This window comes from Buceros rhinoceros, unplaced genomic scaffold (genome assembly GCF_000710305.1).
Source record: "Buceros rhinoceros silvestris isolate BGI_N320 unplaced genomic scaffold, ASM71030v1 scaffold14703, whole genome shotgun sequence".
Lineage (NCBI taxonomy): Eukaryota > Metazoa > Chordata > Aves > Bucerotiformes > Bucerotidae > Buceros > Buceros rhinoceros.
In genome coordinates, this window is record NW_010404312.1 from 4252 (window position 1) to 31448 (window position 27197).

The 27197-nt window shown below is 37.3% G+C and overlaps 1 protein-coding gene across 1 annotated transcript in view; it reads left to right on the forward strand.

The window, feature by feature from the left end:
- Window positions 1-845: 845 nt before the first annotated feature.
- LOC104491002 (alpha-1,3-mannosyl-glycoprotein 4-beta-N-acetylglucosaminyltransferase A) overlaps window positions 846-27197 on the forward strand; it is a gene marked incomplete at its 3' end in the record, with an annotated part of 31888 nt that continues 5536 nt past the window's right edge. The window contains exons 1-9 of the mRNA XM_010133357.1: window positions 846-855; window positions 1022-1063; window positions 1512-1679; window positions 4238-4378; window positions 7407-7540; window positions 20367-20413; window positions 20991-21104; window positions 21717-21792; window positions 23170-23284. Of these exons, the coding sequence (XP_010131659.1) occupies window positions 846-855; window positions 1022-1063; window positions 1512-1679; window positions 4238-4378; window positions 7407-7540; window positions 20367-20413; window positions 20991-21104; window positions 21717-21792; window positions 23170-23284 (847 nt within the window). The remainder of the gene's footprint in view (window positions 856-1021; window positions 1064-1511; window positions 1680-4237; window positions 4379-7406; window positions 7541-20366; window positions 20414-20990; window positions 21105-21716; window positions 21793-23169; window positions 23285-27197) is intronic.

Genomic DNA, 27197 nt, shown 5'->3' on the forward strand with positions numbered 1-27197 from the left:
TAGACAGAAATTAACAGGGACCTATATTAACCAGCCGTCACCCCATGCATTTTGGGGAGAGAATATCATTTGCATACTTGAGTGTGGCATCTACACTGATACTTTGTTGTTATACTAATAATTTTTATTTGTTTAGCTGTTAAAATGTTTTGTAGCCTTACTGTAACTAGTAGACATGGTTCTAAGCAATCTTTGATTTCTTTGGGTTATCACTGGCAAGTAAGAATGTCCTTCATGCCAGAAACCTCAGAAAATTCTCCTGGCCTTCTCAATACTCCTGACTAAAGCACTAAGTTTTGTTTCAGGTCACCGTCTGGATTCAATGTGTAGTGTGCCTAGTGCTTTATTGTGGGCCAGCGTCTGTGTTCTGGGTTTGTTGGCACAAAAGCAATAACCATTTGGTTTTAATGAAAAAAGGAAGATAAGGCTGGCAAGGGAAATGTTTTTAAGAGGTAGCAAACTATGTTTTTATTTTTCTGTCTTCAAAACAGAGGGCATTTTATCTAATTATCTTTTCTAAACATAATCAGAACAGTACATCCCAACTACAAAAAAAAAAAAGTACATTGAAAGAAGTTGGTGGAAATGCAGCATTATTAGCAAAGAATTTTAATTCCTTTTTTACTGTAATGTAGCAACAGGAAGACATTCAAATTGTTTGGAAAACTCGTTTGCCTGCTATAGCAATACTAAAAGGCTAGGACTGGATAGGTAAATAACAAAAAAAAAAATGTCTATGAATGTCAGCTGCGGTTGGAATATTGATACAAGGCATAAAATCACTTAAGATACACCCGTCCGTGTCTGTAGATTGGCTGAAGGAGGTGAGCAGAAGATTCGAGGAAATGACCCATTGTAAGAAGGAAAGGTGCAGAAACCAGAGGTACTTACTCTGCTGGGTGGCAAGGATATAGGCAATAAATCAGCAAATAAGTTTTGGTGTTTCTCTCTCCCTTTTATACACAGAATACATCTGTTTATCTAAATTAGCAGGATTTTGATGAAAATTTTGTTCTTGCAGGCACTGACAAAACCATGAGGTTAAAACTTGGGTTTGAAATTGGTATGTCTGAAATATTGTCAAATTCCACCTATTCTTACAAAGTATTCAGAGGGGGCTTTCTAAAGGTGTAACCTGTGCTTTCGTAAGGCACCACTCCTATCCTGCTCTTAAAAGAAAGAGTTTGTGGACATCTATTCAAAGAAAGGATTCAGAATTGCTTTGTGGTGCTGAGTGATGGGGACTCAAAGGTTGCTCCACTTTGTGGCTGTGGTGAGGGGCATATTCCCCTCACCAGTGCCTGCTTTTCGACCCTGTCTGATGCAGCTCACTCTTCCCTCTGTATGATCTCTGAATGCCAAGATGCCTAACTCAGGTGGGATTGTGCTGGGCTGTGCCCTCCTTGGTTGGATTTCAGATGCTGCATAGCTGACCAGTTCCTGACCTTTGTTGGATCTGTTTGTAGGTGTTTGTTTCCAAAAATAACCAGGATCATCTTTTTTCTCTCTAGAAAAGCTGATTGCCTATCAACGGGAATTTCATGCTTTGAAGGAGCGTCTTCGTATAGCTGAGCATCGCACTCTGCAACGCTCTTCTGAGCTGAATGCTATCTTGGAGCAGTTCAGGCGTGCAATTGCAGAAACAAATGGGAGTAAGAATGCAATGAATAATTTTTCAGGTACCTACTGTGATTGAGCTGATTTTTATAGCTCTGCAATACAGATATCTCTTCTTAATACTACAGAATAAGGAACGAATACCAAGAAAGCCAAGTGGAACTGTTCAGTAGTGTGAATTAAAAATGTGTAATATGTTACCTCTGGTGGGGATTTTTTTTGGTTTTTGTGTTTTTCCAATTTCTGTTCTTAATGATCCACCCACCTATCATTCTTACAACTTCAGGGACTGAATACTTATTCCACACCTAGCTCCCAAAGTTTGGAACTTCTGGTTACTTATTTAACATTGAATATATTTTGACAATAATTTACACCACTTTTTAAATAGGGCTTGAGGGAAAAGATTAGCAAACAGATGAACTGGATGAACTTGAAGAAGTTAAAAGGTGTGTAAGTCAGCTGGAAGGCATAAAAACACCCAGGCTCAGGTATAGGTTATAATTTATAAAATGTACAGGTAATGTCCTTTTTAATAATTAGTGATTAAATGTTAAACTGGTAAAGTCTTCTGTAAGTTTTTACCCATTTTGGAGGCTGATGCTCAAGTTTGCTGGGAGCTGTGTTTGGCAATATTAGAGAATGCCTTTGCACTGCTTATCAGGTTATTGAAGTTAACTTTTAAAATCACACTATTACTGTTTTAGTCATTCAGATTTTTCTAGATATAAAATTAATAACATGTAAATACAGACCTTCTGGTGAGAGGGCCGATTGTGTAGGTTGCAGAAATTTCATTGTATAGGCCTGATGAAGAATATAAACCCAAAGAGTTTTGTAAATCAAAACAAGAAGAAACCTTTTCATCTACTAACCTACTTGTGTTTGTGCTATGAGCTACAATTTTCTATAAAATTTTTTCTTGGGTGGTAGTGGTAGTTGTTATAATTATAGACCCTCAGTGCTGATATTAATGATGAATTCCTCTGTCTGACACTAATGCCGTGTCCAACTTGGTATCTGTAGTTCCCTGGATGTCCAGAAATGATATGGGTAAAGGTTACATTTAACATCATCTGTGACTCATCTTCCTATTCTCTGTGTATGTTTGTGCTGTTAAAACAAACAGCCATAGTAATTTTGATATTGGATTTATGATTATTACCACATTTATTTCTAAAAATGAGTTAGCTTGCTTATAGACAATATAGTTAGGGGGATTTATTATTTTCTGATGCAGCTGAGGTTACCGATTCAGATTTTTAACATTCTGCCATGTCTGGATCCCAACTGGGACACTTTCTTTTTCTGTGTGGACCCATGATGGGAAGTCAGCTGAAGTCTGAATTCCTGAGTTTTTGTGCTCAGAAATTAGTATTAGATAAATTTTTAGTAAGTTTAATGTACTTAACAAATACTGCATAGCGTTATGTATACTTATCTTTGAAGCTGAAAGAATTCCAGATTGGCTTATGTAGATCATTATTCTTTTGTACAAAGAGCTGTCATACTTTGACAGAATTTTTAGTCCAGCTTTGGCAGTTGAAGCTAAAGGAAATATTAGCAGTAAAAGTAAAATGTACCTGTATTGGAATCTATCAAAATAATCATCTCTACTTATGGCATCTATTTACAAAGCTTTTTTTCAGGATTTTAAGTGGTCAGGAAATGATTTTCACTCAAAAATAAATACTAAAAAAACCCCAAACAAATCAAACTAAAACCCACAACAAAATCCTTCTATCTTTGTAGAAGCTACACTCAGAATCTGAGAGGAATAACATTTCTAACACTACTTTCTCACTTCTTCACAAGTCCATTTTATCTCTGAAAACTTGAGTACAGTTTTTTACTTAACTTGATATTAAAAAGCCTGTAAGTTTTCAAAGATCCATATGCTATCATATTTGTTATTTGAAATATGAGTTGTTTTCACACTTGATGTAAGAAAATCAACATGCACAGCAGGGGAGTTTAAAAACTGTTATCTGCAACTTAGAGAGCCACCTGGACATCTGAGAGGCAGTTACTCTTATAAAGTACAAGAATTATTTTAGTTACTCTAATGGACTAAAATAAATTGATGTTAGCATTTGTTTTACTGCAGAAATATTAAAAATCTGAATTGTATATTTAATGTTGTTTTTGGTTTGTATCTGTATGTGCAGTGTATTCCACTATGTATTTGTAGCTTTGAAAAGTTACTTGCCGTAGCATCACTACATCATGATGAGCTGTGTAAGCTCATGTAAAAAATAATCTAGGTAAATAAGCCTCCCATCTTGATTCAATGGGAAAAATAAAAGGAAAACCACCAAACCCCTAAATAAAAGAAACAGTCTTTACTTCTGTGATACACACTAAGTCTTACGTGATCAGAGAAGTATTTAACTATACCTGTAGCAAGGTTAATTGGTAGAAAATAAACTTGGCCATTGGTTATTTAAAAAATTAAAATGAACAAAGTCTTCCTTTGTACACATTATATAAGGCCTTGGTAAAATGCATAAGTGTTTTTGTTCTTCAGTAAGATTCAAGCTTGAAATTTTGTACGATTTATCACTTCATAAAACTTCAAATTACTTGTTTTCTGCATTACTGATTTTGTGTATGTTTGCAGATGAGACGCTGAAATTGTTAAAAGAGCTAACGAGTAGAAAATCTCTTCAAGTGCCAAATATCTATTACCATTTGCCTCATTTATTGAAAAATGAAGGAAGCCTACAGCCTTCTGTGCAGGTTGGCCTTGGAAGGACAGGAGGTATGCTGATAAGATGTTTATTTTGTGTTTTATATCTGGAAGACTTTCTACTTTTAGTAATAGAATTTACTGCATTACTCCGTAGATCAAGAATGTCTTATACAACTTGTGTGATATTGATATCTCTTAGAATTCGCACTGAATCCAAGGTGAAAGGTGTTTGGCTTCAGCTTTGCTCTTTTCTGCATAACCTCAGTCATGCCCCATGTCATGTTAAGGTACCCATTAAGAAGCATTTAGTTTGGATGATTTTTTTATAACTAAGTAAAAGGAAACAAAACTCAAGTGTTACAGATTCTGAACTGCTAATGGAGAGATCCTTTTGGCTTTTCAGATTTGTGAGGCAACAATGCATGAATATAATTATTTTAGAGTTGGTGTTTCTTGCTCTTGGAACAGTATATTTGAATGCATAACTTAGAGTTGGGAGAGCTAGTATAATCAGATATAACTGCATCAATAAAATGTGGACATTCATTGGAGGGAGAAAAATTAGTGTTGTGCTGCAATATTGTTGATCCCCCTTTTATTTTTCCTAATCTTCAGAAATTCTGACCTTTAGTTATTAGAATAGCTCCATGAAATCCCACTCTTGGAGCTCTAGAAAATAAATAGCATAAAGCCTAACCATGCTGATATATCTCAAAGCATATATGTATGTGTCTCTCTAAGCTTGAAGGCCCTGCCAATGAATCCTTGTTTCTCTGCGTGCTATCTGACTTGAAGGACTTGTGGTATTGTCCACTAGGCCTTTCTTTTTTTGTTTTCTCCCCTCCTTGATTTTGAAAGAAACTCCTGACCTGTATTTTTTTCTTTACTTCAATAAGTTTGATTGCACCTTCTCTTAACAGAAGAGACGCCTGTGTGACAAGTGTGTGAGCTCAAGCCGTACAGCAATTTTTCTGACTACAAACGTCATTTATTTAAATGTCATTATTCAGGAAGGAGAAGGCTCATATTCCTTTATTGCTTTAAGTGAAGTCTGTATTATATCCCAGTGGGATATATGATAGAAGTTTGAAATTACGAAACAGACATTGGAATCAGGTTTATTTAATTAAAAAGAGGAAGGAAATACTGACTTAAAATAATTTTCCTATTTTCCCCTTTCCTCTTCACTGTGCTTTTTGAGTGTTTGTTTTTAAAAAAATCACAGCTTGTTAATGTGTAGTTGCTAGGCAAAGCTGACTCTGTAAGGAAGGATAAACAACATTTTTAATAGTTGTTTGATTTTATGTATTTATGATGTGATAAATCACATAGATGACTCAGATTGCTGCGGCTGGCTTCATGAAGTCTGCTTTATCCTTTTACTGTGTTCTTGCTGCTGTCTGCTGTGTTCCTAGTAAGCAACCAGCCCTGGGTATGGGGTGGTGTGCAGAAGAAAGACTGCGAGAAAGTTAAGGAATGTGGGTAATGGTCAGCTGAAAGATGGTGTTAATGCTGTTGTAGCTGGGGCCAGATTGCCAGAGAGATTTCTGGGCAATTCTGATGACCAGGACCTAGTTTTCTAGAAGAACCCAAGTCAAGTGCAAGGAAAGTAGTAGAGTTTTAAGCAGCAGTGTCATTTTAAAAGATGATTTCTGAGAAGTTAAATACTTAATGGTAAAGAATGGTTATGCCAGTTTGAAAATAAAATGAACTTAGGGACTTCAACCACTTTATAAGTCTTGGCACAACTTATCTTAGCGGAAAGGCTACAGGGGTGGCTTCTGTGAGAAGCTGCTAGAATCTTCCTCTGTGTCTGATAGAACCAATGCTAGTCGGCTCCAAGATGGACCTGCTGCTGGCCAAGGCTGAGCCTGTCTGACAGTGGTAGCGTCTCTGTGATAACATATTTAAGAAGGGAGGGTGTGTGGTGGTGCTGGTAAAAAACACCTGCACAACAGCAGCTTCAGCCAGAGAGAGGAGTGAGAATATGTGAGAGAAACAACTCTGCAGACACGAAGATGAGTGAAGAGGGAGGGGGAGGAGGTGCTCCAGGTTCCAAAGCAGAGATTCCCCTGCAGCCTGGGCTGAAGACCATGGTGAGGTAGACTGTGCCCCTGCAGCCGAGGAAGGTTAACAGTGGAGCAGATATTGACCTGCAGCCCATGGAGAACCCTGTGTGGGAGCAGGTGGATGCACCTGAAGGAGGCTGTGACCCCACAGGAAGCTCTTGCTGGAGCAGTCTGTTCCTGAGAGTACTGCACCACACAGAAGGGACCTGTGTTGGACTAGGTTGTGAGGAGTTGCAGCCTGTGGAAAGGACTCACGCTGAAGAAGTTCATGGAGGACTGTCTCCTGTGGGAAGGAAGCCACGCTTCTGCAGGAAGGACTGTGAGGGGTTTTTCCCCTGAGAAAGAAGGAATGGCAGAAACAAAACGGAACGAACTTGGACTGACTGGAACAACCGTGGTAGAAGAGTGTGAGGAGACCTCCGGCTGAAGAGGAAGGATAAACTGCCCTGTGACTAGCTCGTCACTGAACTGTGATGAACTGACTGCAACCCTGATTCCCTGTCCCCCTGTGCTGCTTGGCAGGAGGAGGCAGAGAATTCAGGAGTGAAGTTAAGCCCAGGAAGAAGAGAGGGATGGGAGGAAGGTGTTTTAAGATAGTTTTATTTCTCATTATCCTAATCTGGTTTGATTGGTAGTAAATTAATTTTCCCCAAGTTTGGTCTGTTTTGCCCATGACAGTAATTGGTGAGTGATCTCTCCCTGTCCTTATCTCAACCCATGAGCCTGTCATTGTATTTTCCCTCCCCCTGTCCAGCTGAAAAGGGGGAGTGATAGAACGGCTTTGGTGGGCTCCTGGTGACCAGCCAGAGTCAACCCACCACACCTATGCAATAATCTGACATGTGTAGGATTACTTTTTTTGTTTGCTGTTTGTTCTGAGTATTGGTGGTGATTATGTTAATCATGCTGCTGATGGTAGCTGGTATATTTTTGAACTATTTTTAATTATTGATATCTCCATCGTTTAACTCTTGTTTTGTCTTCTGTATGAAATCACTGAAAGTAGTTTCTGTTTTGTTTGATTTCAGTTTCCATTGTAATGGGAATACCTACAGTGAAAAGAAAAGTCAAGTCTTACCTTACAGAAACTCTCCACTCTCTTATTGATAAGCTGTCCCCTGAAGAAAAACTGGATTGTGTCATGGTTGTCTTTATAGGAGAGGTAATCACTTAAATATTTTTATGCAATTTCTAACCTGCCTTTAGTTACAAGTACCGTTCCTTTCAGGAATTGATGAGGATCTACTTTTTTTCTTCAGGATATAGACAGACGACTGTCTTCTCCTTCCATGAAAAGGAGACAGTGTCAGTCTTGTGTTTCTTAGAGAAACGATTCTGAAGAGCCCACCTTCTTTTATTTTTCCAAGGGATAGTGGACACAGATTCAGTGGACTGGTTATTTTGCAGATCTTACAATGCTTGTACATAGTCATAGAGATGTGCTAATTACCTTATTCCTTCAATATCAAAATAATGGCTAAGGGACTCTTGTGTCGTAGGGAAGATTCTTTCCATTCTCTTTGTGCTACTCCTTAGTCCTTTGTCAAATGAGTGCTGCAGTTTACTGATTTTATTTTCTGGACAGTGTGGATTTTTTAAGTCCAGACCTTTTTCATGGATTAGTTCAACCGTTGTTCAGCTGGACCGGTCAGTTCGGCTCTGATTTAGTGAAAATCTAGTTTAGGAAAATGATAGAGTGCTTTCAGAAGTAATTCTTTTGGCTGCTGGGAATTGCACGTCCTTATTTTGATCTGTATGTTTTTCTCAGAAGTCTGACTTGGAGAGTGGGAAATTTATATATATTAGACCTTCATCCATCTAACCATATAGTGCTCTACTGAAACAATGCTTTGTGAGTTTCACAGATGAAAATTCAAATCCCTAGTTATAACTGAAATGTTTTTAATCCTGTGAGCCAATGTCCATTCAGGGATGAATCAGTGGAAAAGTACATAGGCTTTTTAATACTTTGAGTTCTATTATCAGCACATTTTAAAGCTCTCCTTGAAAAGGTTTTAAACTTTTTCCCTGGACCTGAGAACTGTACGTGATTCTTATGGTTTTCTAATGTAAATTGCTCTGTTTTCTTTTTCTTGACAGTCAGTCAAAAACCATCTGTCTGCTTAGATACTGCTTTTCTGCAGAAAATGCTCTTTAAATATTTGTCAGTTGAGAATACCAACAGAACAGAATTTGTTCTAAATTACTGGAACACTGGGTTTTTCTTCACTGTATTAGTTGGAGGGATTTTTTTTTTTGCCTTCTGATGCTGCTTTTCTTCAAGGTTTAAAACTGAAATTTCATTTTGTTTTGCTTAAGGAGGTCTGAGCTATGAAGACTCTGTGTTAGCACTGGATTCTCTGGATTCTAGAAAACTTAGGAGTGAAGTATCCCCAACTGCACAAGTTGCTCTTGTCACCTTAGACAAGCCATTACTATACTTGTGTTTTATAAAGCTAAATAAGTTTTTTTCCTTCTCTTTCATCTTCGGAATGATTCTACAAAATTGGTTACAAAGTAACTCAACATAAGAGCTACTGCTGCTGTGCCGAAGGAGAGTTGTGTGGTTTGTTCCAGGGTGGGATACTGTTACCCTCGGTATCTTACCTCTGGATCTACCTGTCTAAGAGCAGCACTATGTTCTTACTCACTTACCTGCTGTGGGTGCTGCTAGCTGTGAATGCCTAGGAATATTTGAATAGGAATAAGTTTAAATTCTTGTCCTGTTACAACCATTCCTTAGATCTGCATTTCTTTTTCTTTACTCCTGCTTTACTGTTTCTTTGACCCTGTTTTGTATCTTAAGTTCAATATCTTATAGTTTTTTTGTAATTGCTACAGGGAACTCTTTCAATTATGATTACGTACAGTAAATACTTCACGCTGAACTATGCTGTTTTATTTTTCCAAGTTATGCTGTGTATTTCAGCTTCCTTCTCCGAGATTAAAAATGTAGTTTATTAAGCATTTTCTCTGGCAATTTGAAGGAAGGCCTATTCAACCTGGTGGACTTCTCCTTAAACAAAAGGAAGGCCTTTAGCTTTTAAAAGAGCTTTGTCTGTGGGGTTTCTCAGCCTGAAATGTGTTAGACTATTGTATCATTAATGTGTGTGCGTTAATGAAGGCTTATTTAAAAATACATCAGAACTATGACCAACTATGCTTGTATTAAAAATGATGGCAAAAGTTTCTGAAAAATGGTTTGGCCTTTGCTCAAGCTCTGTGCAGTTTAAGTAGAGCAAGAAATGGTCATAGTATGAAGTTAGATAATTTTGCTTATAAGCTTAAAAATGGTATCTGTGCTTTGTCTATAGCTTGTACTGACAAAAAAAAAGCACAAGACTTTACAAAAAGTGTTTTTACGGCAGAATTATATCCAAAAATGGTATTTTAAAAAGGATTGTAGTATTTTCTTGCTGACTTTATGTGAGAAATCAAATTATAGTGTTTAAGAAGCATTGCTGGGAGCCACAGTCATGGACTGTAATATCTTCGTGCTAAGCACCCTAAAAAAAGTCTTTTAATACTACTCTGTGTGGGGGTTTTTTTTTTTAGCAATTCAATCTCACTCCTTTCTTGTAAATTTGACTTTTTTACTAGAAAACGAGTTGAAAATTAAGGCTAATGGCCTTCTGCAAACAGCATGAAGAGTGTAAACAGATGAACTAGTAAATATAGATTCATTATGGTTGCTATATAAAGAGATCTGCATATTCATTTACTGTGTGGATATTTCTCAATAATGTAATTAATACAGTGAATTTCCGAAGTGGAAGTTCAAGGAATTCTGAAATATCTCAACTGATGTGAGATCTAGTCAACAATTTAAATAATTACTAGAACTGCTTGACAGTAAACTCTGCAATTGTCCCAGTAACTGACATCTGTCTCTGTTCTCCAATTTGTTAAAATAACTTTATTGCTGAATAATTCGCAGGTATTCATTAGGATGACTAATAAATAAGCATGATTCATTGTACCTCTGTACTCAGAAATCTTTTTGTTCCCCTTCACAATGTAACTAGTTCATCAGATGGTCCATCAGATGACTTCAAACAAGCAATTAAAATCTCATAAACCTGCTCTGTATGAGAACCTGCTTTCAGAACAGAAGAAACTATGAACTCAGGATTAAAATTGTTGTCTAGTATTTTTTTTTTAATAGGTTTTGTACTTAACATGGGAAACATGGTTTTGAAGTACTTTACATCATTCTAGTGGAACAACAGATGTGTGTGTGTATGTGTGTATATATGTATGTATACACACACACTATGAGAGAAATGAAAATACTTCTCTTGTATCTAAGCAATTTTTTTTCCCCGTGGGGAGATCTCCTTTACTATGAAGAAAATGCATCTTAGACTTATTCTAAATATATCATAAATTATCGTCAGTCCTCTTCATTAATCAGTGACTGCACTTGGCACAGTCTTTTGTACAAAGAGTAATCAGTGGATATTGGAAAGACTGTAAGTCCTTGATTTGACGAAAATATCAGGAAGACAAATCATTTCAGTTAGAATCAGAAGACACTACAGGTATTGAAAAGCATTTTGCTAATTCTGTACACTGCTGATTACGTCTGACTAGCCAATAATTGACTAGCCATTTGTTCTTGGACCACTAGGCCATATGCTTCACTTTCTTGCATATTGCTTATTCAGTTCTTAATGTTGTTTCGTGTCTATACAATTCACTTAGGGCAGAAAAGCTTATATTTCTTGACTATCTTTTACTGTCACCATGTCATCTCTTTATGTAAACAGTGGCTGCTAAATTGAAAGATGCTGATCTTCAATAGTGTTTTCTCTGGGCTCCTTTTGTAGACAATCTTTTTTTTTTTTTTTTTTTTTTATTTGGAAAAGTTTATGTACTGGTTGGGTCAGTGTGATACAAGCACCCAGCAAGGTACTGCCCTGCGTGTTGGTATGAACAAAGCTTCAGCAAATCAATCCCTGAGTGCACATATTGGTCAAACCTTGCTGAACCTGTTTTGGATGTATGAACATTGGAATGCAATATGGAAAACTTCTCCAGCAAAATAAAGAAGCCAGTATTTTCACCTCTTATAAATCTCTTTGATCAGCAGATCTCTTGACAGAAAAAAAAAAAAGGAGTATTTTGTTTCTCTTGCTCTCAACCTGGATGCATTAGTATCATCCCTGCTGCAGAGGTGTTCCATGCTTTCTGGTAATTGTTGAGAACTTGAGAACCACCCCTTCCTGGAGGTGCTCCGGAGAGTGGGTTCCTAGTCCTTAAAAGATCTGACTACACATCTTGAGTTGGAGAAAGACAAGTAGACCTTAGCATATACATATGTATATATGTATGCAATACATACGTACTTTTTTAAAAAATCAAAGCTAGACAAACGTTACCTTATCTTCACCAGGTAATTTTTAAGGCCTACAGAGATATGGTAGCCTTTGTTTTGGACATCTCAGTCAAAACTGATCAGGATGAACACAGCTTCTGGATATACTAACTTGTATCTCAAAGAGTAGCTTTGTCTGTCAGTGTGAATTTGAGATATTTAAGCTGCTCTTTCAGTCCCACTTCTTTGGCACCTAAGTGTTGGTACCCAAAGAGTATGGATGGCTGGTACTGGGTACCATCACAGGATCTTGCACTCCTCTCTTCATGGCAGTGACTAGCAAATTTTTTATGTGGATTAAACAGTGGTAAAAATCTTTCTTAGGTCTAAGAAAAGGTCCTTGACAAAACTTGAAAATTTACATGTACCTGAGACAAATCTAGGATCCAGGCACAAAGATAAAGTTCATTATTGTGCTCCTTTCTCAAGCTCTTCAATAACTGTAATACTTCTCTATCTGTAAGATACCTTCTGAGAGGCACCTGGGCCACGGTATCTATCTGATGCTTCTGGTGAGAAAGCATCGAATAGAATTACATCTGATCTCTTCAGTAACAGCTAGTGTATTGGTGAGAGGGAAAGTGTAATACTTTTATTTCAGAAGCATTGTGGCAGGTGACTTCATAGCTGGATGATTGACTGGATTGACACTGGATTTTTGATGACACTATCAAATTTTGATACTGTGGTCTGCCTTGGCCTAAAGATAATGAGGGCAAATTCCCTCTGTCCTCCAAATACAGAGGATGCGTATAATAGAAGGATGCTTTTGACTGCATACAGCAACAACCTATCTTCTTCTGGCAAACAAACTGTCTAGACCTTTTCAATGATTTACAGGCTCACCCAAGGATAAGGAAAAATTTCCCCAGGTTGCTGCCTTCTTTCAGACTCTACAAACCAGGCTTCATCTGCGATACACATAAAGCTCATAAAAGGCTGTATGACACTAACGTAACTTGCATCTGAATTGTCCCTTGAGTTTTTTGTTGTTGTTGGGTTTGTTCCGGCTGGCATTCTGAAAAGTTAAACTTGTTCTCTGATGTGACGTTGTGGTTCACAACACAATTCATAAGGACACATGCCCTCATGATCCGGAAGCTGACATGCAGGCTTCAAGGGTAGAGAGAAACAGGAGTGGAGTGATACAAAGCTAACTCGTACTTCTGCTGTCGCTGCCAGAGGCTTTGCATTGTGAAACCTTGTCCTGAACTGAATTGGGTTGATCACAGAAACAACTGGAGAGAGAAAGGTATTTCTTATCTGTGTGGCAGAGTGGGGACTATCAGTAAGGGAGGGATGAAGTTGTCATTAGCTCATGTAGGACAAAGAGGCTACATTTTGCTTATGTAATATTAGTCGGCTGTGTTATGACAGTATTCTGCATTCCTGTTTTTTGCTTTGCATCTTGTTCCCATGTTCCATGTATTTATTTTGAACTTGCTGCTTCAGATCTGAAAGCAGACACTGTATTCTGGAAAATTTTTTTTTTTGGCTGCATTTATTGAACTCTTAACAGATATTGCTATCTTTTTCCACAGGCATTATTTATATCTGCACGCAATTGCAACCACTGGAAACCACTGCAGCACTTTTATTCCTAAGGGCTTTTTCCTTGCTTCATAAATATCCAAAAATAGGCCCGAATGCCGTTTTAGTGGCTGCTTTTTCCTATTTGAATTTTAATGCCTTGTATATAGGTAATTATATTCATATGTAATGGTGAAAACACCATTTCAAGGCAAATATATGTTTGGTTTGTCTTTTCTGGAGGCTTTTCCATTTTGCATTTAAAATACATTGTAAAATTATTCCACCTCTATTCTACAGGGATGATGAAAGATCAAATAAAATTGCAGGAATTAGTAAGCAATGAAATGACCATGTTTTGCAGATTAGCATGCTTGTTTCCCAGGGATTTTTTTCTTTTTCTGGAAGATGTTGTTGAGTAAGTTAAGAACTAATTCTAGTAGATTTCATTTAAGAATTAAGATCTGGATAATCAAACAGCCTAGATAAACTTCATTGTTTTGTTTAGAATGTAATGCACAGTTGATGTCTGGATTTCCCACTTTTTTTTCTCTGCAGCTTATCTTGAATTTTTAGTATTTTAGTATTCTGCATCTTAATTTCCTTTTCTAGTAGCATGTGGAAAAAAAAATCTTTGGAATTTTAGTGTCCTCTTTGCTTCTGTTTGCACTTCTCTTCTTAAAACTGACTCTTTTTGACAACTGAAATAGAAATTTAATCCAAACAGAGGTTTGGTCTGCTAAGGCAAAGTTCGAGATTCAGGGAATAACTAAGATTGGAAGGGATGTCTAGAACACCATCTAGTCCCACACCCCTGCTCAAAACAGAGTCAATTGTTAAGAACTTGTTTATTTTGCAGAGCGTTTCAATACACATCTTGAAGATTGGAGCTTTGTAAAAAAGGTTAAGGTTGCAAGTCTAACTTTCAGAACAAGAAAATGCTACAATTACATCGTTTGTACACTGTATCATGGCATCCCATCATGTTTTGTTTGCTTTTTTTATGGTGTTTGGATTTTTGGGTTTTGGGATGTTTTTTTTTTTTTCACCCTGTTTGGAGAACTGAATGTGAAAATGAGGTCTTGCACTAGCTGGGTGCCAGCATTGATGCATACAGTTTCATGGCACCTGCCGTTCTGTAGTGCTTTATGTTGCCAAAGTCTAGCGTTTAGCACTTCTGATTATATCAAGGAGTAGACAAGTCATAAGAATTGGAGTAAGAGTAGTGCTTACTGGCAAACTAATGAAAACTTAATTTGTAATGTATCCGGTAGGACTAGGTAAGTTGTTGCATGAGCAGTGAGACAGGAAATAAGAGGGACAAGAATCCTATGCTCTACGATGGAATGTGCATGTCTAATCTTCAAGGCTATTTCTGTTTCTTCTGGTAGTACCATGTCTTGTTGATAATGCTAAAGTGTAAGACTGTATCTTGTCTGGTGCAAAGTGTTTATGCTCTTGCTCTGCCTGTATGTCAACCTGGATCCAGCTCTGTTTGAATTCACCATTTAGCTCGTTTAGATTTCACATATATGGGTTAGAGCTGATTCTCAGTTTGAAATGGTGATACAGGTGCAATCTAGGTGCTGCTAGATGAAATTGAGAGGCAAAACCTGAACCGAAGACAGTATTCTTCACTTGGTGCAGTAGCACTTGGTGCTACTGGATATTGTGAAATATGAGTCAGTAGGTGGATTCTGAAACGAATCAGGCAAATTTTCAAAGACCAGATCCAGGAGGAGCTATTGAATCTAATGGTATGGATATCAGTTAAGCCTAGGAATTATAAACTGTTGGTTACCAGGAACTGGGAGATATATAAAGGAAAGGAAGGCTCATTCTGTACATACGCTATTTATTGGACTCTACACTGCGCTGGTGTTGGCCCCACTTTGAGCACTGTGTGCAGTTTTAGGCACCTCAGTGTAAGAAGGACATCAAACTGTTAGAGTGTATCCAGAGAAGGGTGACCAAGATGGTGAAGATCTTGAGGGCAAGAGGAATGGATGAGGTTGCTTTGTTTGTTGAACTTAGAGAAGCCTGAGGGGTGACCTCATTGCACTCTACAACTTCCTTAAGAGGGGCAGTGGAGGAGGAGTTGTTGATCTCTTCTCTCTGGTGACCAGTGATACTACACAAGGAAATGAAGTGAACTTAGATCAGGGGAAGTTCAGATTGGCTATTAGAAAAAGGTTCTTCACTGAGAGGGTGGTTGGTCACTGGAGCAGGCTCTGCAGGACAGTGGTCACGGCACCAAGCCTGTCAGAGTTCAAGGAGCATCTGGACGATGCTCTTAGTCATATAGCTTAGTTTTAGTTAGACCTGCAAAGAGCAGGGAGTTGGACTTGATCCTTATGAGTTCCTTCCAACTTGAGATATTTCCTGATTGATTGCATCTTTTTTTTCTGTGCATCCTCTGCTGATGAAGACAGTAAATAGACCTTTGGTCTAAAGTGCCATAGTTTTCCTTACATTTTGAGAAGCATTCCCTCTTTTGTCATTTTTGAAGGTAGGAAGTAGGTAGGATTTAACTATATGAAAGGGTTGATTGTTAAAACTAAAAATGCTGGCTTTGCTTTGACAGTTGGGTAGCTGTTAATCAGAACTTTCTAAACTCTTGTTTTTGTCTGCTAGCTAATACAGTCCACAAATTTGTTACGCACATGCTTACTCAAGAAAAATCAATAAAAAAGATTGGAAAGATAATTGCTGCTCTGGTTCTTTGTGTGCTTGTTATGAATAACAATGTTTGTTCAGACAAACCTTGAAACAATTGCAAATCTGAAATGCAGCCTCATCAAAACTAGAGAAGGCACTTCAGAAAATTGGAGGGAGCATCTTACAAAAACTGAGGAAATTTGAAAACTTACTTCACCAACAGTCTGAAAATTTAGTTTGTTCCACAATGAACTGACTTTTCTTAGACGGATTCATAAAAACACTCGATATGTGTATCTCATCAGAATTGCTCATGCGAGGAGTTAAACCTTAGATGCTGCCGTGTGTACAGGCTTACGAAGCTCCATAGCTTTCAATAAGCTAAAAACTTCTTTTGCTGAAAGGCTCAAGGGGATACTGGTGAGGTACCTTAAAGAGGATTTTACTGAGGAATATTAAATACACAAAATAACATCTGTCTCGGGTAGTAACCAGAATTGAAGGTAGTTGGAGCATGGAAGGTGCAATCTAGGTGCTGCTAGATGAAATTGAGAGGCAAAACCTGAACCAAAGACAGTATTCTTCACTTGGTGCAGTAGCACTTGGTGCTACTGGATATTGTGAAATATGAGTCAGTAGGTGGATTCTGAAACGAATCAGGCAAATTCTCAAAGACCAGATCCAGGAGGAGCTATTGAATCTAATGGTATGGATATCAGTTAAGCCTAGGAATTATAAACTGTTGGTTACCAGGAACTGGGAGATATATAAAGGAAAGGAAGGTTCATTCTGTACATATTAGGGAATAATAGGGAAAAATACATATTCTGTACATAATAGGGAATATTGTGTCTGCTTCTCCTCTTCTTGTTATTTACTATGTATCTGTTCATGGCTGCCAGAGCTGGAAGCAAGATGCTGACCTGAGTCTTTGGTCTGATCTAGTAAGAGTGGGAAAAAGAAGATGTCTGGGTCCAAGTGTTCATGCTTCCTGTTGGAGATCAGTAATTTCATATGACTAGGAAGAAATAACAGGTGGAAAGATTTTAACTGCTGATATTGAAATAACCACCCCTACTTACATCTTTCATTAGTTCCCAGAGATCCACCTAACAGGACAAACTTGTTTGTAAGGGTTCATGGGACACATTGATAAGATTCAGCTCTGTGGCTGGCACTGCTAACTCTTTGGTTGTAGCCTACAACAATTTTGCATTTAAATGCTTTAAAGGGATTAGTTCTTAAAATGTTAATTTTTGCTTCTTTGTCTTGGATCTCAAAGTCCTAGAGACTAATAAATCTTCAACCTTAAAAGTTTTACTACAAAAAAATTCTGATTTTGTTATTGCCTCCTGATTTGGTAGACAAAACCATTCATAGCTGTAGTCTTACAAGTTGTGCTGCTTTGGTCAGGATCACCAGTGAGATTTCCTTTCAATAATTGCAAGCAGGACTGATACCATGAAACAATTCAAGTTCATCATAGCTGTTCCAAAGTCAACCTGGTATCTACCAGAAAATCTTCACTGGAAACCTAAAGGACAGTTACACTTTGTCTTTCATGGGAGACTTCCTTCTGATTAATCTGGGTTTGTCTTGTTCTGTTTAAAGTTCTTGGAGAAGACCAATGGTATTACTCCTTCATATTATATATGGTTCATAATTATTTACAGTACTGTTGTGTCCTCGGGTTGATAAAGAGGACCTGAGACCTTACTTTGTCAGGGCAGTAAATGCTTTCTTCCTAAAAAATGGGAAATAGATTTTAGTCAATAATAGTTTGGGGTTTTTTTCTGTCACTTCTCAGTTACTAGCTAATCTACTGATACTGCTTGAAAGATCATTAGGTTAGAGCAATTATGTGACTATTCCAGATTTCCTTCCATTACTACCCTGCAAAGTCTTCTGTATAGTTATCTCTTCCCTTTGGTACATTCACAGCTTGATCAAATTTACTGTATATTCTCATATTTATTTCGTGAGGTTGTATGAAGTAACTTACAAGTGCTGCCTTCCTGGTACATGTCCACAGCTGAAGGGTGTTGGCAAAGATTCCACTTAGTGTTAGGCTGGGTAACGAGAGGAGTTAGTTGCCTCTGGAAGTTCTGGTGTGGAAAGCTGACAGTCGACCTGCTATCCTGAGAGGAAGAGTTTGGTATTGAAATCCTAGTTCTGAATCTCAGATGCTGCTGATATATATATATATAAAAAATTGCTTATTTGGAAATAATGGCAGAATATCAAGCTTTTAACGCAATTGATCATGTTAAAAATGACATCAGCTCTTTTAATCTCGATGTTCTTTTTCATTGTAAAAGTGGCCTCTCCTTTTGTGCGATGGTGATGCAGTGACTGATTCAGAGGGAAGGTTACCTACCAAACTAGCAGTGGTATTTGCTGTATCTCATGTTCAGTGCAGGCAGACCAGTCATCTTAACTTTGTGACAGCAGCACAGATTTCAATGTGAGGTTGGAAGACTACAGGCTACGTCTCTAATGTGAATTATGATTGCAGCTCTGTCAGAGAAACTGCCAACCTTTTTCATGAAGGACAGAAACAAGTGGAAGTAGTGGAAAAAGACTTATGTCAAACTTTATTTGTTTTCTGATTGTGGTGTGTTCTGTGTAAGTGTGTTAGGTTTTAAAAGCAGTAGCAAGGCTTCATGATTTATCTCCAAAATAGGTCAAAACTATATTCTCCCAAAGGAGACTTACACTAAGGCACAGTCTTGTGACCAAATATATATAAAATCTTGCATTTTCCTGTGCAATTACAATGTGGACTGTTTAACAAGTATTTGAGTAGTTAATGCTAGACTGGGTAATTGAAGTTTGGCATGCCAGCTGAAAATTCAAATTGTTTGTCCTCATTGTATGCTGACTAAACAACAATCTCTGTATTCTTAACGTTTAAAAAGTTGAGAGAAAAAAAGAAAAAAGTTTTAGTTAAAATGCTTTTAGTATATGCATCTTTAGGGAGTCACTAGGTCACTGATTTGCAACTGTTACATACAGCAGAAAAAATTATGTCTTTAACAGTAATAATCCAGTAATAAGCTGTGCATGGACAATCCATCTGTGTGTTTAAAGACTTAGTGGTATATCAAGGTTCCTATGGATGCGTGAATCTCCTTGTCTGGAACTCACTTCAGGATGTTTTAAACTGTGAACACCTTATCTTCTTAGTAGAACTTCTGTCCAGCACTAGGCATAGTCAAAGAATATGAAGAAAATATGTATGAAAAATTTATGTCAAATGCTTTCTACTCCCATATTCTTATAGTATTTAGAACCTGCTTTTGGAAGAAACCCACTGCTGTCCTTTTTGGAAAAGTGTGTGTCACTAGCATTATGTTGAATTTTATAAAAATAAATCTTTAAAAATAGGAATGGTAATTTTTAAGATCAAAGGTAAACACCTTTATCAAACAAGATTAGTGGCTCTATAGAAATGCTTGGGAGGCTTTTATTCTCTGTGTGTATAATCCTTTAACGATAACCTGCATTATGTCATCAGAAAAAGTATGAACCATTTCTTTTTTTCCAGCATTTCAGAGGCAGCTATTTCTCCAGAATCCTCATGAGCCACCAGAATCTGATTTATAGACTGTAAATTTGCTTTTGAAAACTGATAAGTAGTATATCAAATTATTGGATTAGTAAGTATAACACAGATTGTGGGTTTCGGTCACGTTTATCAGTTCAGAAACTCTTCCTTGAATGCATGTGTACAGCCAAGTGAATGGGTTGAATAATCAGCCAGTACTGGCAAGTTAGATGATCAAGACTTTTCCAGAAGGTCACAATTTACATTTTAACCAATGAGTAATTTTTATAATTAGGTGTTTGGTAGGGTGGATAGTCACTCAAATTTAGTCTCTGATGCAAAAAAGTAGCCGTAGTCAGGAAAACAGCATGTTCAGTGCACTTTGTGGTTGAGGCATCCATGTTTTAAATGCAAGTTTAAGACATGTATTTTTGAAATAACAGCGTGTGTGTGTTCAATGCCCTGTTTTCCAGAAAGCTTTCCTTGGTAATATTGTCATATATATTATTATTATATAACAATAATACTAAGTTCTTCCCACACAAACATTCAGCGATCATTTTGTCATTAAAAGCATGAGAGTTTGCAAGAAAATAACAACAGTTGGGCTAAAACTGTCTGGTAAGTGCAGATATGAGTCAAATAGTATTCCCCTCTGTTTACAAAAAAAAAAAATGTTTCTTCTCCCATTGGTCATAAGACATAGTTGCACATTTGATGTTACTTGTTGCTATATTACTCAGATATCTTACATGCTGTAATTGATTTTTCAGGTACAGCTACCTCCAATATTTATTTTACTGGGTTCTTTTCAAAAGATAGCTCCAAAACTGTGTTAAGTATTTTATTTGGTTTTTTGTGTTTGTTTTTTTCCAGACTGATCTTGATTATGTTAACAGTGTTGTTGCAAGCCTGGAAAAAGAGTAAGTTGTAGTTTTAATGGGATATTTTTTGCCTTATTGGTGAGTTTGCTTTTTGGTTTTTCCTAAATCAGGTTGTGATAAGTAATAAAAAGTATTCTGGAAATATGAGATCATGCATTTTTGTTTCTTGGGGTTTTTGACTTTCGAACAAAAAAGGTAATAGTTAACAAATTAAGGGGCAGTGATTCAGTCAGTTGAATTGAAAAACAATACATGGGATTAAATTATTTGGTGCAACATTAACAGATGGGGTTGTTTTACCGTGAATGGAAATCTGTGACATCTGTGTTAAGGTCTTGCATTCCATATGTCCAAAAAACCCACTAGGTTCTGCAGAAACGAAAGGCAAAAGAGGTGATTAGAATCTAGTTAGAATTCTGATTATTGGGCGAGAGGCTATCCTGAAGAAGATGCAAAGGAAAACAATACTTTTTTTATAGGCTACTTTTATTTTACATGCCTTGTTTAAATAAGTCATTGTTGTAAGCAGACATGATAACTGTTCCAACAGAAAGCAAGCAGGAAGTCTACAGAACTTGGAATTTCTCATGTGACTTTAGGATGTTTCTGTTGACAGGTTTTCTACAGAGATTAATTCTGGCTTGGTGGAAGTAATAGCCCCTCCTGCAACCTACTATCCTGACTTGACAAACTTAAAAGAGACGTTTGGAGACTCAAAAGAGAGAGTGAGGTTAGTTTATTCCTCCAGACCTTTTCCCATCTCCTCCCACACCCACACTTTCATTGTTTACGAAATGGCAAGGGGGATGTGAATTCTTGAAATGTTTTACTTACTGTAGTTCTTGAAAGTGTGGGGGTGCTAAAAGTGTTCTGTGAATTCATCTTACTCCTATCTGCATGTTGTTCTGTGCATGATCAGAGCCTAATGCTGTGCTTGGTTGAATTCATTTAGTGTTAAATTTTGGGAGGAGAGCTGAGATATGATATACCTTTTTTCTTGTACGTAGACTTTTTTATTTACTGTTTTTCCTCCTGAAATAGTCTAAAACCCAGTAATTCCTTCTGAATTTAAAGTGTACATTTATTTTTAGTGAAATGTCAGGCAGTTTTCACAAAATCAGATTCAAGTTAAAACAATTTTGTGTCTGTATTAACGCATAAGGCAAACACTTTTTTTCCTTTTTTTCAGACAGAGGATTTCCTGAGGGAACAATGCCAAAAGCAGCTGTCCTAACATTTCACTAATAAGCGTCATTCTTTATAGTGAGATTTACTTTGCATTGGCAGCGTGTATTGAAAACAACTTTTTTCCATATTCCTTAAGCTTTTAATTTAATTTCAGATGGAGAACAAAGCAAAACTTGGATTATTGTTTTCTTATGATGTATGCCCAGAAAAAGGGAGTTTATTACATTCAGGTAAATTTCTCTTCTTTGTTTTGAGACAAGTTTTCAAATGAGTCTCCAAAAACGATGCTGTTGGACACATCAGAACAACCTACGCAGTACATGTATATCTTGATTCTGTAATTGAAGGAGAGCATTAAGTATGGAGGTTATGGTATATTTGGAAAAAAATTGTGGAGGACACTGCCTCTGAAGTAAAAAGGTCTTTGTCCTATGTGACTTATTTTATCTTAACATGCTTAGTCAAAAAAGTAAAAGAATGGAAACAGTAAAAACTACTGTTTTTTACTTGTCTCCCAAATAAGTTACCAAATGAGTTTTGTTGCTTAAACAAAAAACACCAGCATAGTTCTGAGTGGAAATGAAGCTAAAATCTATTTTAACTTTCTTTGGAAAGCAAGTACAGCATCACTTTAATATCACTGTTGTGTATAGGTATGTTTTCAATGTATTGCTAAGACTTTTTTGAAGAGGTTTTCAAGAACAGAGTTAAGCAATTCTTCTTACATTTAATTTAGCTCAGAATTGTTCCTATCGTTTCTTGCTGCTTTGAAGCCTCACCTACATGTATTGCAGATTTAGTGAATAACTGAGCTTATGACCTGTATTTAAATTTTGGGACTATGTACTTTGGGTATAAAGCCCCACTCATCTCATCTAGTTTTTACAAAGTTATGCTGACTGCTGTCCGAGAGCTGTTGTAGATGCAGCTCTCCTGGAAGCTGCACAGCCGATGACATGACACACTATTTTTGAAACTAGGCAGGTACTCAAATATTAGTGCCAGCACAAGAGGGAGAGCATGAATGTACCGGGAGAAAGGACAGGAGAAACAAACTCCTTAAAGCGGTGGCCTGCAGTAACTATGAATTAGAGGTATTGTAGCACCCCATCTTTGGACTATGCACCTGTTCTGTTGGACAGCTGAAGCCAGGTGACATGAATCCCACCTCTGTAGACAGCGTGTCCCTTAGCCTCTGACTCAGAGAAGAATTTCTTTCAGTGCTGTTAGGTGCGTGAGTAAAGACATGTTTGCATGCAAGTAATGCAGACTTCTACTGATGTCACTTGAACATTATTTCATGGATGATATTTCTCTGAAGAGAGAGGTTAGAAAAGTGATGTTATGAAATAGTTAAGTTGAGTTACATTTGTGGATTCTTACTGCAGAAAGATTCTGGATTAGTTCTCCACAAGTAGACAGTCTGTGTTCCCTACAATTGTTGTTCTTGGCTATAGTGTCTAGGTTTCATAGCAGTGCTCGCATTAGAAATACATGGCTATGTGTTAGCAATAGATTATAAATCAGTTTTTCCTAGCTGCACTTTTTCCTATTGCTTTGCTGGTGTTTTTTTTATTTATGTTGATATTATTGCTGCCTTCCTCTAGCTTGAAGATGACATTGTTGTCAAGCAGAATTACTTCAGCACAATAAAAAATTTTGCACTTCAGCTTGCTTCTGAAGATTGGATGATTCTAGAATTTTCTCAGCTGGGTTTCATTGGTAAGAAAACATTCACTTTAATAGTTTCAAAGAATATATTAATCCTCAGACTCTGCAGTAATAGTGATCTGACTTCACAACTATCTTCTTTGAACTGGAAATAGACCAAGAAGTAGAAATTCACTGGCTTTTTTAGGACCTCTGTTTAACTCCTGGGTTTTAGTTGGGTTTTTTTCAGTTGTTTCATATAATTTTGTATGACTGAGGCAAACTAAGACTGCTGAGAAGGAGGGATTTTTTATATGTAATTAATTTGTAAAAATTAACAACAGTTAAACTGCAAGGAATGGCTTATTTTTAATTTTGCTGCCATTAAAACAAAAATGTCATTAAAACACAAGTGTTTCCAGGAATCAGCAGGCATCAGTTTGTCTTGGTAAAAAGCCTGTTCTGTCTCCACCTCTAAGGTATGACAGTCTGCTCCTTCTTAAGCGTAGTTAGAATCTGTCATTTGCAATGGACAACAGTGAGAGAAGCTAATGCAGCATCTCAGGCAGTTGTAGATTGACTGTCCGGGTGCTGTTGAAACTACTTTATCGTCTTTGCTCTTAATGCTAACAATGTCTTTATTGAGAGGTACTAGACTTAACAGAAAAGCAATGAAAGAGAAGCTTTGAAGGGATTTTACAAATCACAAGGTTATTTTATTGCTGTAGTGGTGTGTCACGATCTGTTTAAAAGCACTAAGCTGGAGATATGCAAGCAAAAATCAAAAGCTAAGTCATACTGTGAGGATTCCTGTATGTAGTCAAGACAAATGATTCCAGTGAAAAGGCTGTAAGTTTGAGCTCAGAACAGGAAGAAAATCCTACATGTAGCAGGTAAAGTGTGGTCCTGAGTTCAGTCATTCTCTTGGAAATTCTTGTTCTCTTGTTTTTACTTTGGATCTACTTTCCAAAGAATGGCATCATTTTTAGCTCAGTGACCCTTAATGGTAGCACTGAGAGGGCTGGGACTGTGTGAATGACAAGTACTATCTGTTTCCAGCTCAGCAGAGATTCACTGAGTAGAAAGGAAAACAGTTATCTCCTAAACGTGCTGCGTTAGGTCACAAAATGGTACTGTGTATGTTTGCTTGTCAGTCTAACCTACAGAAGCAATGGAGAGGAGGAGAGAGGAAATGGGCAGCGGGAAGTCTTAATCTACCTGGCCACCCATAATTGATTTGCTCGGTTGCCTTAGGCTACCGACAGAGATGAACTGTTGCTGAAATAGTTATGGGGCTGGTTTTGTGGCCTCAGAAATGGAACCGAGAAACAGGAAAATGGAGCTGCCTATCATGGAGAAATAAGCATTTAAATAACTTACTGCAGCTTTTGCGCTCAACAGATTTGTCTCTTCTGATGGGGAACACCTTGCAACTCTCTTTGATTCTGTGGCTGCAGGGATTGGTTGAATACAAGCATCTGATTAGACTTCAATTCTACTTTTAAACGGTGGACTTAGTTGGGTTAAAGTTTTAGCTCTAATTGCACTTCAGATGTGAATTCTGTATGAAGTTCCTGGGCTATAAAAGTACTTTACATTCATTCCGCATTTGCCTAATTTAGTAGTAGAGCATGTTTGCTTACAAACTGCGGTTTTGTAAGACTGACATGTCAAAATGGAGGTAAATTCAACTCATAGTTTAGGACATGCGCTGTGTACCCCATGCAGATGTGTTTCAAATCACTTAATTGTGTATTTTGCACCCTTTCTGTTCTCAATGCTATTATAAAGGACACAGCGTCTAAGCCAGAAGGGAATAGATAGATAGTTCCTAATACTGAGATTTGGCTTAATCACCTGCACAACTGTTTAAAAATATTTTAAAGTTGTTTTTCCATGCTGTCTATATACTTTTTTCAGTATAGACTCTGAAAATAGTTTGAGTTAAATTAGCTCCTGCTGCTTGCATCCCTGCTCTTTGTTCCATGTATCATATTTGCTTGCCTCCTTTTAATTAGATGATATCAGTAGAATTTCAGATGTTTTTAACTGTGGCTACACATCTTAATGCTGCTTTTTTACCCAGAAAATTAAATTAGGGTTTTTTTCCTCCCAATTTAGCTACTTCTCTTGCTTAGTTTTGAGAGAAAAATTAGTATTTGTGTAAGTGACTAAAACTTCTGTCTTTGAGACAGATTGATGTGCTGTAACCACGTATTGCATACAAATCTTTTGCAAGTAATGTAGGTTTACTACATCTGTTATATCCCTTTGTGGATCTTGATGCAGACTGATACTATGATGATTTGGTAATGCGAATAGCTATGCAGAAGAGCAAAAGCAGTTGTCTGTAGCTGAGAATGAGTTTTACGTGTAGATATCTGAAAGTAGAGCGCTGAATTGCCTAGATGCTACTATGATTTAGAAATAAACTCTAAAAAAGAGAGGTGTGGTTGATTTGCTGTAAGCTATTGGAAGCCTTGATCTGCTTGGAAGTTTGCTTGGTAAAATTACTTTTTGTCATAGTATATTTTCTGAACTGAAAATTAATTTATGCGAGTACTGAATGAGGAAGTGGCAAATACGGCTATTTAGACTGACAGCAGGATTATAGAATTCTGTCACCTCTGCCGCAGAGCAGAAGTTGTTTCCTTTGGTTTTTTTTTAATACTGAAAGCATAGTCATAAGTGCTGTCAAGTATCTAATAAATAATACGTGAGACGTGTGCTGTTTCCCTAAGAAGCTCTGTGGAAGGAGATGCATCTTTTGCTCTGCTGCTTCTGATCAGCAGACTACACTGATTTGCAGTGTAGTCCCTGATACAACACAGGAAAGTCCTACTAGCTTTTTATGAGAAATACTGATTTGTCTCCCAGCTGCCTGTGAGCTGAAGTGCCTTCCAGAGGATCTGCCATGCTCTGCACTGTACCTATAATGCCAGCTGTCACAAAATTTTAATGGAGCAGTCAGTAATCAGCCTTTTGGTTATCTTAGATGTTTCCTCTGAATCTTTCTGTGCCCTGATGTTCTGGTTATTTTAAGTTGTTCTGATTACAGTTTTGCTCAAGCTGTCCACATAGTTCAATTTTGGGGAAGAGCAGATCAAATCTCAAATATTTGAGATTTAAATAACTTCAAAGAGATTCTGGTTTTAATGCCAGTAATTTGCATATTGTTAATAGGGAAAGCATTGAAATACTTCAACTATAGTTAGAATATGTGCTTGCAGGTATAATATTATTGTTGGTGTAGACTGAATACATTTAATGGTGCTTATGTGGAAAGATTAAAATTAATTATTTAGATATTTGGATTTCAGAGAAATGTAGAAAACAAAGTTTTTCATTTTGTGTGTGTGTGTCTTGTACCTGCCAACAAAATAGTGAAAGGGCCAGAATAATTCACTAAGAATAGCATTTAGATTAACTGAAAATCAGACAGAAGCCTTAGCAGCGCACAATAAATAGCAGAAAATGTTCCACAATATTTAATTTTTTCAGTCCTGGCTCTCACTTTTATCAATACAGATAAATAATATAGAGAAAGTCTTCCACATTTTGTAAATCTTTAGGGATTTATGGAGCCAGATTTTCCCTTTAAGTCTTAATTCTTTCAGATTTCAAAGTTTCTTTTCGAAGGTAGGTTGTAGAGTCTGAAACGTCTGAAATTTTGTCAGCAGAGTCTCCTTGATCTGTGTCTGTTTTCCTGCACGGTACCAGGTGCATGCACACGATGCAAAATGAGCCATTGCTTCAATGCTTTCGCATTGCCTTTGGTTTGAGGCAGTGCGTGTTGACTGCAGTTTTTGCTTAGGTCTCCTTGGCTTGATTTTTGACTGCATGTTGGGGATGGCCAGTGGGCAATCTGCAGGCTCAACTTGGATGGCAGCTCAGTGGCTCCATGGCTGACAGCACTTTCCTCACCTGCAACTACATGGGAGGCCACAGGACTGCAGGACCTTGAAAGATGCCGCTGCTTGTTCTT